Source organism: Hylobates moloch, unplaced genomic scaffold (genome assembly GCF_009828535.3).
Source record: "Hylobates moloch isolate HMO894 unplaced genomic scaffold, HMol_V3 SCAFFOLD_18, whole genome shotgun sequence".
Lineage (NCBI taxonomy): Eukaryota > Metazoa > Chordata > Mammalia > Primates > Hylobatidae > Hylobates > Hylobates moloch.
In genome coordinates this window covers 29,545,016-29,566,818 of record NW_026652293.1, presented here as the reverse complement: position 1 = coordinate 29,566,818, position 21,803 = coordinate 29,545,016, and the positions used below count along the sequence as shown (strand labels likewise).

The following is a 21,803-nucleotide window of genomic DNA, read 5'->3' as shown; positions in this document are numbered from 1 at the left end:
AAAGCATCACTGTAACGGGTCCCCTGCCAGTGCAGATTATCATCATTTAGCATCTCTAAGGGCCTCATCAAAGGAAGTTTCTGTGGCTGTTTTTCCCTATTTGAGGAATTGACTTCCTATTTTCAAGGACAAAGGAAAGGCAACCACTGCAGGTCATGAGGTGCTTGGAACTATTAGGCTTTGAAGAAAGTCAGAAAGAGGCTGGGACAGGCTTCCAGTGTGATGTTGTATCCTCTCACTGGGGTGCTGGGTGACAGTTGCCATGGTGGCTGACCCACTTGGAGCTTCTGACAGGCATTACCCTGAAGGGATGCCTGACTTCATCAGTAAGGGAAAGGAAACGTTCGTCAGCACCAATAAGGAAAGCTGCATCAGCTCCAAAGAAAACAGACCTAAATTCCAAACAATACCTGCTGAATTTCTTATGGATGGGGGTCCCAGAGAGAGGGAAATGCAATTGCATCATTGGAAGCTGACTGCCAAATACTCTATATCTCAGATGACTTCATCTCCCAGGAATGTTTGAATACCAGGGGCACTCCTCCAGCTGCGGACCTCAGCTCCCTTCAGGGCCTCCATGCCTGGCTTTGTGCTGGAGTGGAAAACGCTGTGTTGGAGCCCAGCTCTCCCCATTGGGGCTGCCCCTGGCTCCGAGCCTAATTGGGGAACCGGTGGGACCAGTCATTCATTGTTTCCAACACAGGGACTGCAGGGCAGAGCTCATTTGGCAGGCTGAGGCAGGGGAGAGGGAGATTGCCTCAGTTCCCATGTGCTTGTTTTACCCAATTTTACTCCTGCAGAAGAAGCAAGCTCTCCTATGTGTTTTTAAAAAGTAAAATTGTGCTTCATGTTTTTACTTATCTCTGGAGGAGAAACAAAAGCAGAAAACAGTGAAGGCATGGACTATGCCCCAGAGAGAAAGGATCATGTAATCTTCATGCACAGCAACGTTATAGACACACATTGGGCTGCTGTGTTTGTTGAATGAATGAATGGAAATATCAAGCCTTAGCACATACCCTGCTCCTTGATTGAAGTGGGTTAGGCTCTGCATTGCAGGGCAACTGGGATATATGTATGTATTTGTTGACAAGACGAGGGAGAGGCCCTTTCTGAACCTTTATTTGGGATCCCAAGTTTCTAATTACTCCACTAAATTAAACAGTGCCAGAGTTGTATGGAGGAAGAATGATGAAATTAGATTGCTTAACAACCTCCATGTCATGGGGTTTTAGCTTCCTTTAGCTTGTACCTGTTTGTGTCGCAGACTCCGGGGATAGGCAGTGATCCCCTCCTACGTTTTTCAGTCATAACCCAACCCCATTTGCATCTGGACCTTCAAGTCCAGGGTAAAGGGGCAATCCTTAAATCACATACCTGCCACCAGTGTAGGCAGATACCCACATGCTGCCCTAAAGGGGAAGTGGTGTAGGGTCCACTCTCAGAAGCTCCTTTTCCCTGGAAAATGAAGGAAAGCCACTGTGACTTAATCCAAGATGCCCAATAGTCTTTAATTCTACAAAGAAAGAAAGAAAAGGCTCAAAATATAAGCATTCTGGAGGAGTAGTAACATGCTCATTTACATTTCTGCTAAGATATAACTGAATGTAACTAGAGTTTTCTTTCCTTGAGAACAGGTTTGACAGGAAGGAGTGCGAGGAGTGTGAAGGGGCTGAGGTTGGGAAACAACCCGAGCACTGGGGAAAGGTTCCAGGAAAGGAAGGCTGGGGATTTAAGTCAGAAAAACTTCATCAAATTCCAGTCTTTCCAAATGGAGACTGGAGGTCCTATTCCAGGTGTGGGCTCTTCTGCTTTTTATTCGGAATCCTGGGTACTGATTTTCTCTTCTTCACGCTGTGCCCTATGTAATTTGCTAATTGATGATCTTGGCTGTGATAGGTTCAGGTGAATTTAGTTGAAGACTGTTCTGCTTCATGCATTCTTAGCTTTGAGTGGAAGTTGAAAGTGACTCTGAACATTTTGAGAATTTTGAGGGCTTCGTCAGCATTTCTAACACCAAAATAGCTCATTTTATTGCCCAAAGTCCTACCTGCCTTCATGGCGAGTCCTTCCAGGCTTCTGCTTATAAGTCGCCCAGCAACCAAAAATTGCATGGTTGGGGTTTACGAGTTAGTTGGATTAGTCCTGGAGCTGATCTGATCAAAAAGTTTGAAAGAGCCCTAGACAAAGGGCTCTCTCTAGACTTTGCCTATCCTGGCTCTGTCCTTGGCCTAGGAGCCAGTGGTTTGTCAGAGTGAGAGCATGAGGGCTCTGATCTTAATAGAGAATCTAAGAACAAGCAGAGATGGGAAGATCTCCATTGCTCTCAGATGCATTGTGCTTGTGGTTGTCTCCCTGTGGCTGTTCTGGAGGATTGGCCCTCTTCTTCCTAAATAAAAGAAGTCTGATGACTCTATAAGCAAGATTATATACACTGGCACCAAATTACTAATCTTTTCCGTATGTGAACAGATGGGCTTCCCAATACGATCTCCTTCAGCCTGGAAGAGGAAGAGGAACTGGAGGGTGGAGGGTCAGCAGAATTCACGTGCTTCTCAGAAGATCTCGTGGCAGAGCAGCTGACCTACATGGATGCAGTATGTCTTCTCTTTGTGATCAGATGTACTTTCACTTAAAACGTGGGGGAGTGATGGCACTGGTGCCCCGGTGAGAGCAGTGGGATAGTGTGATTTTAAGTCTTCTTGAATCCTTGAGAGAGGCTGCGCCTGCAGATACAGAGTTAAGATGTGTCTTGAATCAATCATCTGAATAATTCAGGCCTGAGCTCTTCTTGCAACTCTAGGAGAAGGTGCTTTTGGAGCTCAAGACACAGAGGGAAATAAGAATTCGAATCCCTGTGAAACAAAATCTGCCTTGTTCTGTGGGTATTTTTCTCCCTTTACACTCATAAATATTTCAAGATCTGAACTGTTTATTTGGAAGATTGTAAAGGGATCAAAGTATAAGTTAGAATAAAATAAATTCACAGAATCCACATGTGATTGTATCTGGCCCCTCATTTCCACGTGTGCTTTCTGTACTTTTGAAGTTTGAATATTTTTGTGAGCTGGACATATTTGAGTATGTCAGTCACATTTCATAGGTCGGTGTTAGCTGGTAAATACAAGAGGACTGTGAGAGGTTATCGTGGTGGCTTTAGCTCTTCTGCTTTGTCACTTTTGAGAAAGCAGCGTGGAACATGGTGATTTTCCTTCTAGTGAACATTATCGATGAGTATATTAATTATTTACTTTTGTCTGTTGAAATGGACACCATGAGACAAATCAAGTAGAAAAGGATTATCCGGCCATTCACAAAAATACCAATTTACAAATGACTCAGATGACATGCTTTGCCATATGAAATGTCTGTGTTGTCCTTAAAGTCAGTTCCTCTTTTGTTCCAGCAACTCTTCAAGAAAGTAGTGCCTCACCACTGCCTGGGCTGCATTTGGTCTCGAAGGGATAAGAAGGAAAACAAACATTTGGCTCCTACAATCCGTGCCACCATCTCTCAGTTTAATACCCTCACCAAATGTGTTGTCAGCACCATCCTGGGGGGCAAAGAACTCAAAACTCAGCAGAGAGCCAAAATCATTGAGAAGTGGATCAACATTGCTCATGTAATTGTCTTTTATAAAATATTCTTTGTGTTTGGTAGATGCAAGAGACTACTCCATCACTTCGTTTAAATAGTTTAGCTGTTCGGTTGAAAAGGCAGTCAAAAGACCATATATGAGAGCCCACTGGGTTTTTGTTGTTGTTCCAGAGTAAGAAAAAAGTTGCTTTTCTAAACTTGGCAGCTTATTTATTTTCCTCTTTTTTAAAAAATTGGACCCCTGCTCACTTCTTCCCAGTTATGGGCTCTCACACTGCTACCTCTCCAGAGTGAGACATTCTGTCTGCTTTCCCCTTTGTATCCACGACAGACTGAGTGTTGGTTTCAGCACCACGTTCAGGAAATATAAATGGATGGTCTGCATGTCAAAACAGACTGCCCTTCAACCCAGAGTGATTACCTATGCCCCCTCCCAGTACCTGGAGGCATTACACCTTCTGCAGTTTTGAAGAGCTGGTACTTTCTCAGAGTCCTGAATCTCTTTTCTAAAGGACGAGACACTTACAGAGATCTCATATTAATCTGAGGTCATATCTCATATTAATCTGAAGTTGGAGGGGAGGAGTCTATTCCTAGGCCTGACTTACATTTTTCTGAGTGTTGGAGTCTAGTCTCTTGGATGAACCGCTTACATACCATGGGACCTCCCCTTCTCAGCATCTTATGTCATGACTGAGAAAACGTCAACATTGTGCAGTCAGTGGGCCACCAAATATTTTGTGAACTCCTAATGTGTGTAAACCACAATATTCTGTACTTAGCGGACATACTAGGATAGAGCATAATTATTTGTTTACAGGAACCTGTACTCAAACAAGAAAGCTAAGATACACTGGAATTATCTCAGCCTGAAGCAGTAGAGGAGTAGGGCCGTGGGAGATAAGCACCCTAAAAGCGGAGGAGAGAGAAATCATTTCTGATAGGATGATCAAGGAAGGTTTCACGGATGAATTGACATTTGAAATTAACTTTGAATAACAGATAGGATTTTTGGCATTTGAAGATTAGAGAGGTATTTTTTTTTCTAGGCAAAAGAAATTACATCAGAAAAATAATGATTTTGAAAAATTATTAATATGAAAATATCATATTAATTTGTGTTCTGGGCTCTATGGGTAAACTCTCACCCAAAACACATTTTGCTTTATGTCCCCTTAAATATATTTTTCCTTAAGCCCCTATTGATAGGGCATAATGTTACATTCTCTTTTGTTGTCTTTGATTAAAGAGCAGAGACACAATTGTGCCAGATAATTTGCCTTGAGTCTTCAGGTGGTCTGTTATTAGTAGTGTATTATGAAAGCCAGCAAGAAACAAAGAGTAGAAGTTGCATAAACAACTTATATTTCTCCTATTCTAAGTCGAGCTTATTGCTCAGCAAGTAAGAGATACAAAAGAAGTTGTGAGTGAGATATAGTGTAGAAGTTCTCTGTCTTTTTAGAATGATAAGGAATTTTTTTTTTTTTTTTTGCCATAAGTGTCACAGCGTGTCTCAAAAGCAGACTGTCTACCCCTAATTCATTCAACTACTTTGGCTATAGCGACAATATAGCATCTGTGTATGTGACATAGTGGGGCTCAAGCGATGACTTTTGGTCCAAATTGAATATAAATTGTGCATTTATGTAGTAATAAGAAATGCAAGTTGAATCATTTGAAGTATATTTCAAATCCCATATCGTGTGCTAATAAAGCCAAGGGCCATTACTTTTTCTTGGTGATATCACTTCCTAATATTGAGTATGTTGTGTCTTTTACAATTGTGTAGGGAAATGTAATAAAATAATGAGACTCACCAGTGGTTTGCTACCAAGATTTATTTTACCTTTCCTGCATTCATCGTAGTCAATTTTTATTGAAAGGTTATTTGAAAAAGAAAATTTTTCTGACCTAATATGACTATATTTTCTTGGACTGCCCTTAATGGTATGTTTTTACTTCTGCATCACATCTCCTGGAAGATGCCTCTTTTTCTAGAAATGGGACCAGATGCCTTTTGTACTCCTTTAAACCCTTAGTTTAAACCTCTTTTTGTATAATGTTTTCCATATGTTTATTTCAATTTGTGTGATATATCTGTGCCTGAGTTCCTTTTTTTATTGCAAGTTTCCTGATTTTTAGAATATAACTTTTGTGAACCTTTGTTGAACCATGCTCCCATAGGCTTAGTTTCCAGATTGCAATTCAGAACATTTCTCTTGTTCTCTCTCTCTTCCCCTCCCTCCCTTCTTCCCTTCCTCCCTCCTCCCTCCTCCCTCCTTCCTGTCCCCTCCTTCCTCTCCTTCCTGTCCCTCCCTTCCTTCCTTCCTTCCTTCCTTCCTTCCTTCCTTCCTTCCTCCCTCCCTCCCTCCCTCCCTCCCTCTCTTTCTTTGTTTCTCTCTTTCTCTCTCTCCTTCTCTCTTTCTCTTTATATCTTTCCAAATAAGGGGAGGACATTGAGGCATTTAAAAAGGGTGGACATGACTTCTGTTAAGCACTTTGGCATTTACTCTGAAGAAAACGTTCGAGGGTTTGTTTGGCATAGTTTTCAGTGTCCAGATTTTGGCATGCTAAATCAGAGTGCTGTTTTTCCTTCATATTCAGGATTAACATTTCTTTGTGAAATGATTCTCGAAGTGATTTACATTTATGCCCAATCACTCTGGGACTTCTTACCTGAGATACTCTACACAAAACCAAATACGTGCTCACATGGTGTACTCACTTGTAAACACTGGGCCTAGTACGCTGTCATGTGCCTGTATATGAAGCATCTCCTTTGACATAAGGCCTGGTCCACTCCCCTCACGTTGCTGCCTTCCCCATGCCAGCCAAGAACGGGACTTTCTCCCTGTCTGTTTTGCTGTCCCTGCTATTCAGTCACAGGACTTTGACTCCAAGGTCACTAACTGCTGATGCTACAGGCTCCTTATGGTAGCTTAAGTTTAAATAGGGAGCCTCTCTCCTTACCCAGAAAACAGCATCCAGAATGTTTCCTGTTCTCTTTCTATTTTGTTTTAAAACATTGCCAAAATGAATTTTATTTTAAAAGGCCGAGTTATTTTGGAAGCATTGAAGTACCAAGGTGTTTTTGAATGTTTATGGTTGCAGGACAAGCCAATTTGAAACCAAATGAATGTGTATAAAAATATCCCCCCTTGGCTAAGAGCATAAAAGCCAAAGTTCAACTTGTGGTGAATTTTTATTGCCAAATTATATACACCTCTGTGGACAAGGGTTGGTCATGAGATGTTCAATACCATCTGACCTCAAAGTGGCTGCTGCCCAGCTCATTTTGGGATCTAAAGAAGATCTAAAGTGCATATTTTTAGGACATCTGTGTGCTTTCAGCAGAAGAAAGTTGCTCTTTCTAGCACAGCTCTGTAGACTTACCTCCATTAGTGTTTTTACTAGGAAAGCTGGAAACTATAAAACTGTAACAACAACACAAAAAAATATATTGAGGGGAGAAAAACAAGCATGCTGTGCCAAAATCTATAAAGTGTTTCGATGACTGGGGTGGGAGGAAGGAGCCACTTTTTGATGTTCAGTATTTATACAGCTGCCTATTTAGTGGTAAGAATTCATAGCAGCTGTGATACCTCTAAAACAGGAAACCACCAAGTCACTGTAATATTGATAGTTAAATGCCTTTTATGTTTTAATCACTCCCCATGCAGGAATGTAGACTCCTGAAGAATTTTTCCTCCTTGAGGGCCATCGTTTCGGCGCTGCAGTCTAATTCCATCTATCGGTTAAAAAAGACTTGGGCTGCCGTCCCAAGGTAAGTTCCCGAGTGTTTGCTCTACTTTTCTTTGGCCGGGATAATTAGTGGTTATGATGAGTCCTCACCTTCAAAGCTTGTATCACATAACTAGAGAAACATATTCGAAATCCTCTGTGTGTTTCAGGCAGGGTGCATCTTACACATAATCATTAATGACTTTTGAGGCAGGGCTCCTGCAGAAATCAAACTCATTCTAAGTACACCAAAGCCAAGATTATTGGCTTTGGGGATGATTTGAAGGATGTGCTTTTTATCCGGATTTTGAGGGATAAGGTTGTGGAGTGATGAAGTTACAGCAACTTGCCATTACTTCTGATTATTTTTCAGCCTCACTACAAAGCCCTAAGCTATTTTAGGACTCAAGGGGTAATGTGTGCAGATAGGACATTAGTTCTTGATGTTCAGTAGGAAACTATTTAGTTGTCCTTTTAGTTTGAGCATTTTAAAAACTATCTTATTGGCATTAAAAACCTTTAAATGTTCTTTCCTAAGTACCTGAAATTATTAACTGGCCACATCCTATGCTGTTTTTCTTCATATTTCTCGGTGCAACCTTTGGAATAATTAACAACTTAGTTTCCTGATTTTTGCACTACTGCCATCGCTTCCATTTCCGGAACTTCACTGTAGATCAAAGAACTTTGTGCAAAGGAAGGAAAGGTGAGGGAGGGGGCAGTTCTGATTCTCTATCACTACAGATTTAGAGGCTGGGGATTGTGTCATGAGTACAACTCGGCCAGCTCCATTCAACAAGTTTGCCCAGGTTTGAACTAGTCAGGAAGTTAGGCTATATCAGGGAAGAATGTATAAATTCTGTATGGTCTATACCACATATGGTATAGTCAGTCTCAGTTAGGAGGAGAAGGATGCCAGCTGGCTTCCCAGCCAGGCTGCCTTAGTAGGGCAGAATGGAAGGTCTGGGTCCTCAGTTTCATAAGTTTACTCAGAGTTGATCAAGCCGTAAGGGACTGGCATTGTTTGAATTTGCAAGAGCCCCAAGCTGGTAAACCAGAGTTTCATAAATTTATGCTGAAAAACGAGTGCCAGAATCCTCAAGCGTGCTGATAAGCTCATGGTCTCATTCAGGGGATAGTCTACTTAGTGTAAGCCAAATTATTTATTAGGTGATTCACTGATGGGTAAAAAGAAAAAAATAAAGTGGATGTTTATAATGCCTCATGTTACAGAGCTGTAGAAGCTACAGCTACTTGCACTCCAAAGCTCGTGCTTTGTTTATGACACCAATATCTATCAGTAGAAGAACTGGGAGGCTTTTCAAAGACCAATGCAATTTTCTTGATTATTACTCTTTTTTTGGGTTCTTTCTTCTCTATTTTGAAGAATCAAGGTGATTGTGTGTATTAAAGAGAGATTAGTTGGTTGATTTTCCTCTGCACATTTCTCCTTAAGAATGATGGGGTCATATAAAATCATTACTTGATAGGCCCTGGTGAAATGCGATGGGAAAATCAGAAGCATGCAGTGTCCCCACCCTTCACACCTCCACTTCACCTCTTCTTTCCCTTACCACCACTCCCCACTCAACTGTAGTATAGTATCAAAAACAAAGGGACAGTCAAGTGTTAAAATGCAGCCTTACTGAATTGATTGCAACCTTGTCTGATTGCCATGAAAGGTAATCCTTTCTTTGATGGTTGAAAAAAGAACACTAAGGAAAGTCATGTAACCAGCCTAAGATTTCTTCCACAGCAAGTTTGAGACTAAAACACAAGCAAAAAAAATTAATGGACTTGTATCTTAGTCTCCTTGGCTGCCATATGAAAAGATTTATTCTAGCTGGCTTTTAAAACTATTTTCTAAAGACAAATGAAAAACCCTCTAAGCTGAATTCTGTATAACATATGTTTCTGGTTTGTTTCTTAGTTGGTTTGTATGTGTTTTAGCAAGGATACTACAGAAGTGTCACAGTTCCTTAGAGAACACACTTCTATATCAGCTTTACATGTTCTCCATTGCTAAATTCAAGGAACAGGATTAAGATAATTTATTTGGACATGGTGCATCTATACAATGGAATATTTTGCAGGCATAAAAGGATTGTAGTACTGATACATGGTGTAACATGAAGGAACCTTGAAAACATGATAAATTAAAGAATCCAGCCACAACAGCTATGCATCATATACTTGGACTTGTATATGAAATGTCCAGAATCACAAATCTATGGACACAGAACGTAGATCAGTGGTTACCTAGGGCTGGGACTGGGAGGACGGTAGGGTCACAGAGTGATAGCTAAAGGGTAGAGGGCTGCTTTTTGGGGTGATAAAATATTCTAAAGTTGATTATGGGGATGACTGCACAACTCTGTGAATATACTAAAAAGCATTGGACTGTATACTTCAATGATATGTGGATTATATCTCAATAAAGCTGTTATTGTAAAAAAAGGAAAAGAGAAAAGATATCTTATTTGGTTATCACTTTCCCTATAATCCTTGACATTTGTCTCTTTAAGTAGACAAAGGGGATACCTATTTATTTCTCTTCATTTAGGGCCACATATAATTAATTTTGAAATTATTTTCTCAAAATATGAATAGCTTAATGGTTTTCTTTATTATTTAGAGTAATATTACACTCACTATAAAACAGGCTCTTAATAATGGTTTTTTTCATATTAATGAAAATGTTGCATGTATAGTGATATTGCCCCTATTAATTCTTTGTCTTCAGAATCATGCACTCATTAACCCTGGAGGGTGTGTAGAGAAAACCATGAGGCTCACAGAGATGTAGTGTCCTGGAAAGGGAGAGGGGCAGAGCAGATGCTCTGCATATGTGGTTTCACTCACTGTCCCAGCAGTCCCATAAAAGCACTGTCATATTTCCCTTGTAGAGATGAGAACATTGAAGCTCAGGAAAGTTAAGCAGCTTGTCCAGGATCATTCAGAAAGTGAGTGGAGAGATGCAATTGGAACCCACCACCTCTGGTTGCAGAGCCCATCCGGTTCCACCATTCTCTGACTCTGGGAGTAGGAATAGTGGCCTGTGAGCCAGAAAATTTGGCTTCCATACCTACAACTCTCAGCAGTTATTCGTGGAAATTTGGGAAAATCCCTGGTTCTGGCATCTTCATCTCTAAACTTAGGGGCCTGGCCGAGATGGCCTCTCAGATCTGTGGGCTGTGTGTGTGTGTAATAGTTTTTTTTTTTTAACTCACTGACAAGAACATGTCCTAATTGAACAACTTGATGCCCCGATTGAATAATCCTTTTTATGATTATAATATGCATGGCTAGGGAAATATACCTCTCTCCACATGGGTGACCAAGTCCACCCTAAAAGAAATAAAAAGCCATCCCGCATAAAAACATTCATGGGCCTTATCTGTGCTTACAGTACCCACCAACCCTGAGATCAGCACAGTCCCTCCTTAGACATGGGTCCTGAGGAAAGCTGGGCCAAAAGTGTCGGATTATTCCTAGCTCTTCATTGTTAATATTTTCTTAATCCCTTTTCGTAGGGACCGAATGCTGATGTTTGAAGAACTTTCAGATATCTTCTCAGACCATAATAACCATTTGACCAGCCGAGAACTACTGATGAAGGTGAGGCTCTTAGTGAGGGTGCTGTGTAGTCTTGTTAATAGCTCTGGAATCCATTCAAGGAAGAGTAGTGTGAGGGCTCCTTAAGTTCCTTCAACCCCGAAGAAAGCCTAAAGTAACTAGAAGGCAAAAATTTTTTAAAATACAGAATCTAAGAAACTTGGGGCTGAGAAAATTCTAAGTCCAGTTGAGCTCTCTCTTTCTACCTCCCTTAGCTTGCCTGTTATGCAAGCAGATTGTGAAACTTGAGTTCATATGTGTATGTACCTCCTTAACAAGCTACTCTGCAAATACCAAGTGCTGGCAGTTAGGTGGGTGAGAGGCCCTGGAATATTCCTTCTCAGCAAAACATCTAGAATGACAGAAGCCAAGCCTGCCTGCAATTCCACATCCTTTATTTGGACTAAATTGCACAATCTGTCAGTCAGCAGTATTTATTGAACACCAAATAAGTGCTGACTTCTGAATGACACACTAGGTAAAGATATAGCCTAGTTCATTTTATCTCTCCAGACAGTTGTTGAATGCCTAATATTTGTAAAGTTTTGAACCTGCTTCTAGAAATATGAAGATGACTAACACAAACACTGTTTCCTGGAGTTTACCTTCTAATTGGGGTATATAGACACTAAACAACAAGAATAAATAGTCAAATAAAGACAACTAACAGGTTGTGAACAACCATCAGAGGGGAACTAGCATAGACCAAATATTATCCTCATAGTATTTCTATAAAGTAGATTTTATCATCATCATTTTGTAGATAGCCAAGACTCAGAGAGGGTAATAACCTGCCCTAAGGCATACAACCAATAGGTGGTAGAGCTAAAATATGAATGTAATGTGGTGAGACTCTAAAACCTGTGCTTTTATCACCAAGACATAAAGCTATTTCCTCTGACCTTTTTGGAGTAGGGTGCAGGATGGATTAGATCCAGCTTCATAGAGAAGGTAAATTAGTAGTTCAGTAAATATTGGTTGAGCACCCACTAGGTATTGGAGATATAACCATATTAAAGGCAGTGTTTGATCTTAAGGGGATTACAGTCTCATGTGGGAGGTAAAACATTTATAAAATAGTGTGATAGGTCCTACCATAGGGGAAAGTCCTGAACTGGGCAATCAAAAGTTGGGATTCTTATCCTTAATCTCCTTTTCTATAAGTGGGAGCCAATCCAAGTATTTGGTCTGTCGACTTCATAAAATTGTTTTGAAGATTCACTGTGGTAAAATACTTGAAAGTGCTATGCAAATGTAAGTTATTTTTTGTATTTGGTGAGCTATATTCATGTAAAACCAAAGTGTGCATAACAAATGAAAATAAATAGAGAATAAGCTGCATATTTGAGCTTAGGGAAGATACTTGGAGTAGGAGTGAAAATCAGGTAGAGGTGGGGTTAGTAAGAAAAGGCATCCAGGTGCTAACCCTTAGGTTAGTCGATCCTGTAAGGGCATTTTTTATGGTCTTCATGACTGTTCCTGTCCTATGTCCTACTTATCCTTCATGTCTCGGTGTAGACTCCTCCTTTTCTGGAAGCCTTCCTTCATTCTCAGGTCTGTGCTCCAGGAGAAGCTATCATTTCTCTGTCCTGGCACTTATCACATGCTCTATTGCAATTGCCTGTCTCTCTACTGGTCTGTAGGCCTCTTGCAGGCAGGGGCTGTATGTATCTTTTCACTTTGTATCTCTAATGCCCAACCAGTGCCTGGCATGCAGTAAGTGTTCAGAAGCTATTGTTTGGCTGCATGAATTGATGGGTCTTATCATTCACATGACTTTTTAACAATATGCCCACTATTAGCCCTTCTTGGAGTAGGTGATATGAGAAGGGCAGTATGTTGATGTCTGACTTTGGATTTGGACTACCTGATTAACTGCACACTAAACAATCATTGCTGAGATCGTGTTACTCCCTGCTTCACATGCCCCTGGCTTTGCATACTTTAAATGGAAACCCATCTGGCTGGAAGGAGATGGCTTAGTGGTCTCCCTGTCAGCAGTATGAAGCTAGACTAACTGGAGCCACACATTCAAATCCAAATAGCCCTGAGTCTTCCTTCCAAAGTAGATAAATTGGATACTGTGCAGCTCATTGCCTGGTAGCAGCCTTCTGGCTGAAGGCTTAGAAGTGAAGCTATATCTAGACATTAAAGATCCCATAAACCTTTCTTAAATGCAGAAGTTACCCCAGTACTCTAAATTAAATTTCTTATAGATATGACTCAAATTCCAAAGAAATGAAAAACTTGGCTGTGAATTCATGTGGTCTGTGCATTATCATTAATGACAGTGAAATGCTTTGGGCAGTCCATGTATATCTGTAGGTCCTTTTCCAGTCATTTTTGTTAATCATTCTTCATGTGAAGTGTCTAATTCTGAGTGTATTGTCAGCACATTTTTTTAAAATGGAATCACGAGGTACTTAGGTTCTCAAAAGCGTCACTAGGAAAAACTACTGGCCTCTGTTTCTAGTGTTACTCCTGGTTTTTTACTGATTTCTGGTTGGGTAATAATATAATAGTTTTATTTTATTTTATTTTTTGTAGATATGTAGTCTCACTATTTTTCTCAAGCTGGTCTCAAACTCTTGGACTCTTAGTTTTAAATGACCTAACTTCTCTTCTTCTGGGAAGATATAACGTGCCACTTATATAATATGGCCCAGGCAACGTGATAACTAGTAAAAATCTGTGGTTTTCCTTTTAATTGTTTTAAAAAAATGTTTCATTTCCTCTCAAAGACTATCTTAAACCTGCTATGTCCTTATGATTTCTGAAACCTGGGTAATTCTAAGCAGGTGAATTATAGTCTGGAAATTTCAAGACATCAGGAAAGAAAGCAGAATGCCACCAAATCTTGGCTCTCATGACTCTTGGTAAGAATTTTTTTGGTTGACTTTATATAAAGGACTGCTAGAAAGCCCCAGAAATTCAACCCTGATGGAGACGTATGTTCAGTGACACTCCAAAACATACTAAACTCAAAGTTAGAGCAAGAGTCTGTTACAACTGTGACAGTTCTGAGCTGTAATTGCTGATAGCTACTGAGCTTAAGTTAACCAACATTTATTGAGATGGATCCAGAGTCTAGTAGACAAGTTCCATCTAGACCTAGTAGAAGAGGGCCCTCTGAAGCCCAGGAACAGCATGGATGAGGGTAGCTGAACTCTGCTAAAGATGGATATAAAGAAAAGGTGAGACTTAAGCAAGCCATTTGCACTACAGAGACGGAGAGGGAAGAGAAGGGCAGAACAGGAGATAAAAGGAGAGAGAGAGGGAGAAGGAGATTGATGGAGGAAGAGGGAGATTTGGCATTTATCCAAACATAGGTGATGATTGAAGTCATGAGATTGGGTAGTATTTCCAAAGACATGAGTACAGCAAAAAACAAGAGGATGACTGACAAGAAGAAGAATCACTAAGAGAATATGAGAACAGCAGAGGAGGCAGGGGGAGAGAATGAGTGATACAGTCACAAAAACCTATGAAAACTTTCAAGAAGGTTCAAGCGATTGGTGTTGTGCGACATTGCAGAGTAGGAGATTTGGGGCTGAGGAAGGAAAAACTGAAACTGCTGGATGTGGCAGATAAGTGGATTTTCAGTTGACACCTCATTTGGAATAATTGGGACTCGTCAGTCTTTTTAGATCTCTAGCAGGGATGGAATCTCATTCTCATGAAATCATAAAGTCATGGAATCAACAAGTCTTGTAGCTTCCCATCTCAGGCGTTTCTCTCTCCTGTCTAATGAGGAGGTTGTCTTAAGTGCTCTTTTGAGATCCCTTTCACCTCTGTTATTCTGTGATTCTTAGGAGCCTTTGAACTTTTCAGAAATCCTCTTTAGGAATTTTAGCCATGTCTGCAATAATTTCCGATACATTATTCCTCTGCCCATAACTGACATACTGGAGGGAGACCAGAAGGACCTACATACCGGAAAGAGGTGGGCATTCATATTCAAGTCAGACATAATTGATTTCTCACTCTAAGCAAATTCTCAAGAATTTCGGAGGACTCACAAACTGTCTACCACAGGAAAGGCGCATATTAGGCTGCTTTCTTTTTTTTAGAGGTGGGGTCTCACTATGTTGCTCAGGTTGGACTTGAACTCCTGGGCTCAAGCGACCCTCCTGCCTCAGCCTTCTGAGTAGCTAGGATTACAGGCGCATGCCACCATGTCCAGTATAGGCTATTTTCATTCATCCCTGGGAAAAACTATGAGTGGGAGATCATTAAATAGTAGCTCTCTTTATTATCATTTGAGATGGGAAGAACTTAAATAGATAATGAGTCACTGCGGGTTCTGTCCCAGTAGTGTACCTGGGACCTGAGTTAAGGCTGGTGAGAGATGGAACATGTTGATGCTTTATCACTATCAGCAAGGCCAAGCCACTGAAAAAAACCCTTTTGCGGTTGTACAGTAGTGGAAGGTCACGTGCTGTGGTAATACATAAATCTCAGGAAAAGCGACTAAGGAAAAACTAGTATAGAAGTTATATACTACTGAATTGTGCAATTTACCCCCATTCATGCAGTTCCTGGAAAATGAGAACTTAACAAGACCCCAAAACCGCCAAACCAAAAGCACTTAATGTTCAGACAGCAAACTCATGATTACTCATTGTATAGAAGAGTTTGTTGTTACAATAGACAGGAGGAGAGAAAGGGTAGCCATGTGTCCTCAGGCAGCAGGAGGAAGGATTGATTTGTAAGAGTTCCAAACCTGAGAGGCAATTTAGAAGAACTGACTGGGGGCTGGGGATGTGTGAAAGTTCAATTTTTATGGATTGGTCATGTAGTACAATATTGGACTTCCTCAGAAAACTTCCGGTGCAAAAGTTTCATTTAGCTAAGAAATGCTACAGAAGTAGTCCCTTTCTTTCAGAGAATGCTGGCACATCCATTTCAGGCCAAGATCGAGAAATCACAAAATGTACTGAGGAAGTCGATCTTTGTTTTCAAGATATCTGATTGCTTTGAGTTTAATTTGGGATCTGTGAAAATGTCTTCATTTATGAGAATTGCCTGGCTTGTATTGATGATTGCTTTCATAACCAAATCAGATGATCTTCTTACAAAGTAAGGGGAAGGCCAGGTGTGGTGGCTGGCTCACGCCTGTAATCCCAGCACTTTGGGAGGCTGAGGCAGGTGGATGATCTGAGATCAGGAGTTCAAGACCAGCCTGGCCAACATGGCGAAACACCATCTCTACTAGAAACAAAAAATAAAATAAAATATAAAAATTAGCCAGGTGGTGGCGCATTCCTGTAATCCCAGCTACTTGGGAGGCTGAGGCAGGAGAATCACTTGAACCCGGGAGGCAGAGGTTGCAGTGAGCTGAGATTGCGCCACTGCACTCCAGCCTGCCCAACAGAGCGAGACTTCGTCTCAAAAAAAAAAAAAACAAAAAACAAAGTTGGGGGAAGAACAAGAAAATCCAAGTCCACCAGCCTCATTATAAATAGGCAACTTGCAACAAGCCAGCCAAGTATTTGCATAATATACATCGTGAGAGCCTGCCGGAGGCCTCTTCATTTTGCATGGCATTCCGAGCAAGAGTTACGCAGGGTTGTGTGCGAGAAACTAGATGCCTCTTCTTACCATTGTGGCATCCTGTATCAATTCCCTCTGTGTGCATTTCTGTTTCTTAGGAAGGAACCTCAAAATTTGCAAACCTGGACAGCAGTGTGAAAGAAAACCAGAAGCGTACCCAGAGGCGGCTGCAGCTCCAGAAGGACATGGTACGTCTGGCCCTCGTCTTCCATGACAGCTCACAGGAGAAGGGCCGTGTGCGGCTGGGCTCCCACATGGCACTGGCACCTTCAGTTAACAGGGCACCCAGCCTTTCAGAAAGGGTCTCCCATTCTCTACCCCGTTTGTTCTCAGCAGCCCTGGGAGGTCTATAGGAGAGAGATGATTACCCCCATTCAACTAGTAGGAAGTGAGCACTGGGTGGCAAATCCTGTTTTCTGGCAAAGTTGTTTTCTGAAGGTGACGGGGAGTCTACAGCAGGTAGACTTCCTCCCTCCTGCAGTCTCTTCCGCCCCCTCCTGCACTTAGAAGCTGCTCCACCTTGGCCTGAGGGCCTCCTGAGCTTCCTACTGTAGTCAGCTTCTGATACATGGTGACCAAGGAGAAAGAGAGTGTCTTCTCCACAGGGCCCTGGTCCTTGTACTCAGAGATCTTTTCATTTGTTCTAAACCCTCTAGCCATTGCCCAGCTCTCCTTACTAGTACCAAGGCTAACCAAATCTTTGTCGTTTTTCAATATTTAAAGGAGCGTCCTGCCTCCCTCCTTAAGACTGAAAGATAGTTATTATCAACTTTAGCTTCATTTTAAACTTCTGACTTAGCATAAAGTGTGGAAGACCAGAGGGAGGAGATTAGAGACTGACAAACTCTAAATATTCTGCTTTAGGAGGGTTTTCTCTTTCTTTGGAAAGCTTAATGTAAATAAGAAATGTTTTTGAATGATAGGATTCTTCTGCAACATGAAGCCTATAAAACATTCAGTGTTACAAACTTTTTTGTTGTTCAAAGACAAGCTAAAAATAGCTGTTACCAAAAAAATAGATTATTTTAGTACAGGATGAGACCTTGTACACAGAATGGGAAGGACACACTGCAGCTGACTGAGTTCCTGAAGGACAAAACCCTCCTTGGTATGAACCTCACAAAGCAGTTCTGGCTGAGGAAGCAGCCAGCCTCATGTCAAGCAGCCTGGCTTTACCCTGTTTGAGGCTTTGTGTTCCTGCCAAAATTTCGAGAATTGGCTTGATGAGATTTAGGATAAGGGATCCACGGGGACCGCTTTTTACTTTTCCTTTAGGATGTTTAGTGCCTTGGTGGCTTATTGAAGAAGAGAGATGATTTTAAAGGAGATTTAGTGAAATGAATATAGTGTATGCCTGCAGTTGTAGGTAGAAGTGCCTCCACCTTCATTTCCAACTTTTTATTCTGGAATAAGTTTAGATTTACAGAAAAGCTGCAAAGCTAGAAGTGCAGTTTCCCTCATTGTTAACATCTTCTAAAACCATAGCACATTTGTCAATACTAAGAAACTGACACTGGCATAATACTATTAACTAAAATCTAGACTTTGTTTGGATTTCACCAGTTTTCCACTAGTATCTTCTTATATTTTCCAGGACCCAATCCAGCATACCAACTGCATTTTGTTGTCTGTCATCCCTGTCTCTTCTGGTCTACGACAGTGTTTTCTTGACTGTTTTTTATGACCATGATGGTCTTAAGGAGTCTATCCATGTATTCTGTAGAATGTTCCACAGTTTGAGGTTGTCTGCTGTTTTCTAGTGATTAGACTGAGCTTCCGGATTTTTAGAAAGAATATCACAGAGTAAAGTGCCCTTCTCATCACATCACATCAAGGAGTGAATGAATGGTTTCAGCGTGACATCTGGTGTCATGTTGATGGTGACACGAATGATGTTGATCTTTATTACTTGGTTAAGGAAGAGTTTGCCAGGTTCTCCCTCAGAAGTTACTGTCTTTCTCTTTCCCTCCTCTATTATTTGAGAGTTAGTCACCAAGTCTAGCCCAAGGGGTTATTTTAATAGTGATGCCCCATACTTTTGTGGTACATACTTCTCTGTGTACAACAGCCAATGGTGAGGCAATGACTGTCCAGTGCCATCCCAAACTACCAGGAATGTCCCCATGCTCTGAAAGAGAACAGACATCCTTCTCACTTGAGCCAAAGCAAAACATAAACCCCACAGTCAACACTTTTGAACAGATGTGTATGATCTCCTGCCTTTCAGGCTTGGTTTTCATGATTTCACAAGTTAGACATTAGATCATGGGGTTTCTACCCTATTTGTGTAGAAATTTAAAAAATGTTATTCATGGAGGTTAGCACCACTGGCCCGCAGTTAGGCCTTGAATACACCCATTTGCTCCAGCTTGAAGATTCCTAAAACCTTCAACTTTTCAATAACAATAAAGACAGTTTTGCTTTGGTTGCTCTTCAGGGTGTGATGCAGGGAACTGTGCCCTACCTGGGCACCTTCCTGACTGACCTGACCATGCTTGACACTGCCCTGCAGGACTACATCGAGGTGAGTTCCATATGGGTGGTATGATTGGGCCTGCAGCCTTCTCACTGGATACCCCAAAGAGTAGTGAACTTCTCTTAGTATCTTTTGAAGGTCCAAAAGTACATGGCATTGTGCTAACTGTTAGGAGGAATACAAAGAATAACACCAAAGACTAACACCAGAGTGGCTCAAAATCCAGTGGAAGTAATTAATGTATCAAAATAAGCAGTGAACGATAGTAATAATAGAAATTCAAACAAATACACTGAGAGAACATGGGAGATCAAAATTATTATTATTTTTTTGAGATGGAGTTTTGCTCTTGTTGTCCAAGCTGGAGTGCAATGGCACGATCTTGGCTCACTACAGTCTCTGCCTCCCGGGTTCAAGCAATTCTCCTGCCTCAGCTTCCCAAGTAGCTGGGATTGCAGGCGTGCACCACCACGCCCGGCTAATTTTTTGTATTTTTAGTAGAAACAGGGTTTCACCATATTAGCCAGGCTGGTCTTGAACTCCTGACCACAGGTGATCCACCCACCGTGGCCTTCCAAAGTGCTGGGATTACAGGCGTTGAGCCACTGCACCCGGCCCACAATTAGCTCTTATGAGGAGTTATGATGAATAGGGCTTATGAATGAGTGGGTTTGGGTTTGAACAAGACTTTAAGGCCGGGTGCGATGGGTCGTGCCTGTAATCCCAGCACTTTGGGAGGTCAAGGCAGGCGAATCACCTGAGGTCAGGAGTTCAAGACCAGCCTGGCCAACATGGTGAAACCCCGTCTCTACTAAAAATACAAAAATTAGGCTGGGCGTGGTGGCTCACGCCTGTAATCCCAGCACTTTGGGAGGCTGAGACGGGCAGATCACGAGGTCAGGAGTTCGAGACCAGCCTGGCCAACATGGTGAAACCCCATCTCTACTAAAAACACAAAAATCAGCCGGGCATGGTGACATATGCCTGTAGTCCCAGCGACTCAGGAGGTTGAGGCAGGAGAATTGCTTGAACCCGAGAGGCGGAGGTTGCAGTGAGCTGAGATTGTGCCACTGCACTCCTGCCTGGGCGACAGAGCAGGACCCCGTCTCAAAAAAAAGAAAAAGAATAAATAAATAAAAATACAAAAATTAGCCGGTCATGGTGGCAGGCGCCTATAATCCCAACTACTCTGGAGGCTGAGGCAGGAGAATCACTTGAACTCGGGAGGCGGAGGTTGCAGTGAGCCGAGATCGTGTCATTGCACTCCAGCCTAGGCGCCAGAGTGAGACTCGGTCTCAAACAAAAACAAACAAACAAACAAAAAACCCCACAAGACTTTAATGTTGAATAGGACTACTTGGTGGGGTAGAGAGTTAGTCAAATTTGTGATTTTTCAAATATGCTTTTCTTTTTGTATTGCTACCTGCTGTGGGGTATTTTTCTCTCTCTCTACCTCTCTCTCTCTCTCTGTCCCCCTCTCCCTCTTTCTCTCTGTTCCCCCTCTCTCTACTCCTACTCCCTTCGTCCCCCATCTTCTCTGAAAGGGAAAATACGTGAAAACTCAGATAAACAACTTGTTAGTAGCAGCAATAAAATATTAAGTGAAGAAGAAATTTCAAATTTGAAATGAAATTGAAAGATTGCTTGTGTATTTCAGTATATACTACCCCCTTGTTATCATATGCAACCAGCCTGCTTTTATTGTATCTTAATTAGAAGAAGTAGAAGTTACTTTGCATAGATCTACCTACCTTTGGATTTGCCACAGTGTTGTGGACACATTTATTCATTTTGTATTTCCTGACTTCTATGTCTCTTCACATCCTCTTCCTCAGCTTATCTCAGGAAACACCCATCAGTGTTGGGGAATTCTGGGGAGTAACCAAAGATTTAGAAGTTAAATTCAGCCTACTGAGAATAGGAGCTGAGGGGATGAAGAATTGAAACTTAACTTTTCATGATGCTATGGAGAAATAACTTCCCTTTTGATAAACCGTATGAGTCAATGACCATCTGTTTCAGTTGCTTTTGGTAAGGGAAAAAAGTGTAATGGAATATTCACTCAAGCTTTTATCGTTACTGGTTCTGCAAGTGTCTTTGGATCCTGATTTGTAATTATTTATCATTACTATTTTAGTTGGTTTCAGGCATTTCAAGAGAAGGCTTTCTGCCGATCCTGCCTTAAAATAATAATTTTTAAAAAAGCAAAACAGGAGTCTCTTCTTCCACAGTAGTCATAATTATAGGATCATTGATAATTGTGACTTTATCACCCCTTTGATCTATTTCAATGTGACCTACAACAACATAAGGCTGTGTTTTAAAGTAGCTTGGTTGGTCACTCTTTTTATTAAAATTTCTTTTAGGGTGGACTGATAAACTTTGAGAAAAGGAGAAGGGTAAGTAGAGTTTTTGGCTGTGGTTTTCTGTTTTCCTCTGTCTGAGCATGAAAAAAAATGAAAGAAATGGGGACTTAAGTTTTTTTGTAGAGGCAGAAAAAAATGAGTTAGCACCTATTGAACGTTTATCATATACCATTTTGCTTGGCATGCTCCTATACATTATCCCCCACTTGCCTTATGAGGTAGGTTTTATCATCCTCAATTCAAAGGTGAGGAAGCTAGGACTCAAGAAATTAAATTACTGAACCAGAATCTCTTGGTGGCAAAGCCAGGGTTCTCATCCTGTCCTGATGCCCCAAAGCCCACACTTCTTCCCTGCCCACTCCTTATCTCCTTTACAATTAGCTTCAGCAATAGCAGGCTCGCTGCTATAATTAATTAGAATGTATTTTATACTTGAAGATTACTAAGAGTAAACT

The 21,803-nt window shown here is 41.3% G+C and overlaps 1 protein-coding gene and 1 long non-coding RNA gene across 12 annotated transcripts in view; one reads left to right on the top strand and one right to left on the bottom strand.

Annotated features, from left to right (window-relative positions):
- The window catches only part of RGL1 (ral guanine nucleotide dissociation stimulator like 1), a 283,782-nt gene that overhangs the window by 236,258 nt on the left and 25,721 nt on the right, over positions 1 to 21,803 (top strand). For all 7 annotated transcript variants that reach the window (XM_032136387.2, XM_032136384.2, XM_058430932.1 and 4 more), the window contains 7 exons: positions 2,473 to 2,597; positions 3,407 to 3,622; positions 7,278 to 7,381; positions 10,872 to 10,956; positions 16,605 to 16,694; positions 18,944 to 19,030; positions 21,349 to 21,381. In XM_032136387.2, coding sequence (XP_031992278.1) covers positions 2,473 to 2,597; positions 3,407 to 3,622; positions 7,278 to 7,381; positions 10,872 to 10,956; positions 16,605 to 16,694; positions 18,944 to 19,030; positions 21,349 to 21,381 — 740 coding nt within the window. The remainder of the gene's footprint in view (positions 1 to 2,472; positions 2,598 to 3,406; positions 3,623 to 7,277; positions 7,382 to 10,871; positions 10,957 to 16,604; positions 16,695 to 18,943; positions 19,031 to 21,348; positions 21,382 to 21,803) is intronic.
- The window catches only part of LOC131381882 (uncharacterized), an 81,888-nt gene that overhangs the window by 57,829 nt on the left and 2,256 nt on the right, over positions 1 to 21,803 (bottom strand). For all 5 annotated transcript variants that reach the window (XR_009210908.1, XR_009210905.1, XR_009210907.1 and 2 more), the window contains exons 3-4: positions 20,734 to 20,906; positions 1,378 to 1,458 (exon numbers count right to left, since the gene is read on the bottom strand). This is a non-coding gene — a long non-coding RNA (uncharacterized LOC131381882). The remainder of the gene's footprint in view (positions 1 to 1,377; positions 1,459 to 20,733; positions 20,907 to 21,803) is intronic.